The sequence below is a fragment of the Pterocles gutturalis genome, unplaced genomic scaffold (assembly GCF_000699245.1).
Source record: "Pterocles gutturalis isolate BGI_N339 unplaced genomic scaffold, ASM69924v1 scaffold19968, whole genome shotgun sequence".
Lineage (NCBI taxonomy): Eukaryota > Metazoa > Chordata > Aves > Pterocliformes > Pteroclidae > Pterocles > Pterocles gutturalis.
In genome coordinates, this window is record NW_010123523.1 from 37,469 (window position 1) to 39,888 (window position 2,420).

The 2,420-nt window shown below is 58.0% G+C and overlaps 1 protein-coding gene across 1 annotated transcript in view; it reads left to right on the forward strand.

Annotated features, from left to right (window-relative positions):
* The window catches only part of NCKIPSD (NCK interacting protein with SH3 domain), a gene marked incomplete at its 5' end in the record, with an annotated part of 23,178 nt that extends 20,773 nt beyond the window's left edge, over positions 1 to 2,405 (forward strand). The window contains 2 exon segments of the mRNA XM_010077946.1: positions 1,444 to 1,639; positions 2,202 to 2,405. Coding sequence (XP_010076248.1) covers positions 1,444 to 1,639; positions 2,202 to 2,405 — 400 coding nt within the window.
* Between the last annotated feature and the right edge of the window lie 15 nt (positions 2,406 to 2,420).

Consider the following 2,420-nt stretch of genomic DNA (forward strand, 5'->3'; position numbering starts at 1 on the left):
TGTTACGGGGTGGGATGTGTGGGGGATGCAGGTAGCTGGGAGCTGCCAGCTCAGGCGGGACGTGCTGCTCCCCGGTGGGTTTGTGCGGGTGGCAGGCTGCAGGGCTGAGGACGATGGTGCGTGAAGAATAAAGCGATGCTGATGGCATCCGCAAAGAGAGGAGAGGCTTCTGGGCTGGCACTTCCCACAGACTGGTTCCCTTGTACTTGTGGGTCAGATTTGGTCTTGTTGGATCCCGTCTTGTGGAGCGGCCGCCTGCAACGTAACCTGTCTGGAGGAGCTGGTCCCGGCCACTCCTGTCCTGGGACAGACGCGGCGCTCTCCACGCTGGCACACAACCCTCAGCCTGTGCTGGCAATCCTCTGCTGTGGGGGATGGATCCAGAGGGAGGCCTTGCCTTCCGAAATGCTGCTTAAGCAGACCTTCCCCGTTCAGAAGGGCTGGCAGAGGGCAGCTTTGTGTCTGCTCCAGGCAGAGCAAGACCCACTGTATGTGTGCAGAGCTCTGGCAAAGCAGGTTGCTGGAAAGCCGGAGATCTCTGCGGGAAGAACCGTGCCAGGTGTTTCTGCCTGTGCTGCATGCCACTGTTGTGCTGTCTAATACCTTCTGGAGCACAGGGGCTTTGCTGCCTGAGGTTCGTTTTGTTGATTTACTGGTAAATAACTCATCCTGTGATGCTTGCAGCTCTTCTTAATCTGCCTTTTGTTCTCTTTGGGGTTGCAGATCACTGTCTCCACACTCTGTCAGCTCGAGGGCAGCCAGCATCTCGGTGCTCTTCTGCCTGGCCTCCTCCCAGAGCCATTGTTTAGCCCTTTCCCTGCCAGTTCCCTGCAGGGATCTCCTTACGGGAGGGGCTGGGGGAAGAAAGAGGAGAGCTGCAACCTAATGAAGATGCTTCTCCTGTGCCCACCTTCCTGACAGCTGCTGGGGGGCTGCAGTGTCCCAAAGCTCCTCCTGGGCTCTGCAGGGATGGGTTTTGGAAGAGAGCAGGATGTGGTGGCATGTTTAGCCTTGGAGGTGTTTCTTTCCCTGCACTGGGAGGGTACTGGCCTGCTCTCCATGGTGACAGCTCATTGCCGGTACAGACTCTGGTGGGCTTTCCAGAGGGGTCGTTGGACCAGACCTAATAAACCAGGGAGAAAAGGAATGGTAGCTGCTGAGCAAAAAGAGGCGGCACAGGAGGTGATGTGCTAATGAGCTCTCACCTGGGCTGGCAGGTGAAACCTAAACAATGATTAATGCTAATGCTAATGAGTTTGGTCTGGACTTGGTACCCTGCAGAGCTGCAGTCCTGATGACGCAGCTTTGTGCAGGGCACTAAGGTCTGCCGCAAAAAAAAGCCCCAGGCAGGGAGGGGCTGGCCTGGGGCAGGGGCTCTCCTCTGCAGAGCCAGCGGGGTCTGACCAAGGGCTGTGCGCTGGAGGTGGGGAGCGTGGGGCTTAGCTCGGTCTCTCTGCATCCCCCAGATGATCCAGTTTGTATCTTCAAGCATCAGCCTCAGCCACCGCACTCGGTGCTGAAGTTTCTGCAGGACATCTTTGCCAGCAAGGATACGGCCAGCATCTTCTACCACACAGACATGATGGTCCTGATAGACATCCTGGTGCGGCAGATCGCCGATCTCTCCCCAGGAGACAAGGTGCTCGCGGTAACCCACAGGCACTGGGGAAGGGAGCGCAGCCCCAAAGCAGCGGTGTTTCTCCTGGCTCTCTGTGGGGCCTGCTGCTGCGGGCAGCAGAGTCCTGGGGTGGGCATGGCATTGCTGGCTGCCCAGATCAACCTTGGGGGCTGGGGAGGAAGGGGGATTTATTCTGCCTGGCACACAGCAGCAGAAAGGCACACTTGACAAAAGATCTGTCAGGCTTCTGCTGGTCTGCACCCTCCTGTCCAGGGAGCTTTGGGAACAGGGATCCCAAGTGAGCAGTAGGAGGGGTCTCTCTGTTTCGGGATTGCAGGAGGCAGGGGATGTGCACAGGTTTGAGAGCGGGTGAGGAGCAGTGCTGGGTTGCTGTGGGAAGAGCAGAGTTTTCCATAGCTGCTAACGAGCCCTAGGGAAACGCAGGTGCCTGCGGAGTCGCTGGCTGGCTGGTGGTGCAGCGGCAGCTGGTCTGTGCTCAGGCTGTAATGGAGGCTGGCATGCTTGTTGATCCGCTGAAATCGTTCATTGTGCTCTGTGTTTCATCTCTCTTCCCCCTTGGCAGCTGAGGATGGAGTATCTGTCTCTGATGCACGCCATCATCCGCTCCACGCCCTATCTGCAGCACCAGCACCGCCTCGCCGACCTGCAGGGCATCCTGCAGCGCATCCTGGGGGAGGAGGAGGAGGGCCAGCAGTGCCAGATGGACAAACTCATCATCCTGGAGATTTATAAGGAGTTCCCGGAAATCTCCCCTGGTACCAGCTAACCACCCCTCAGCTTG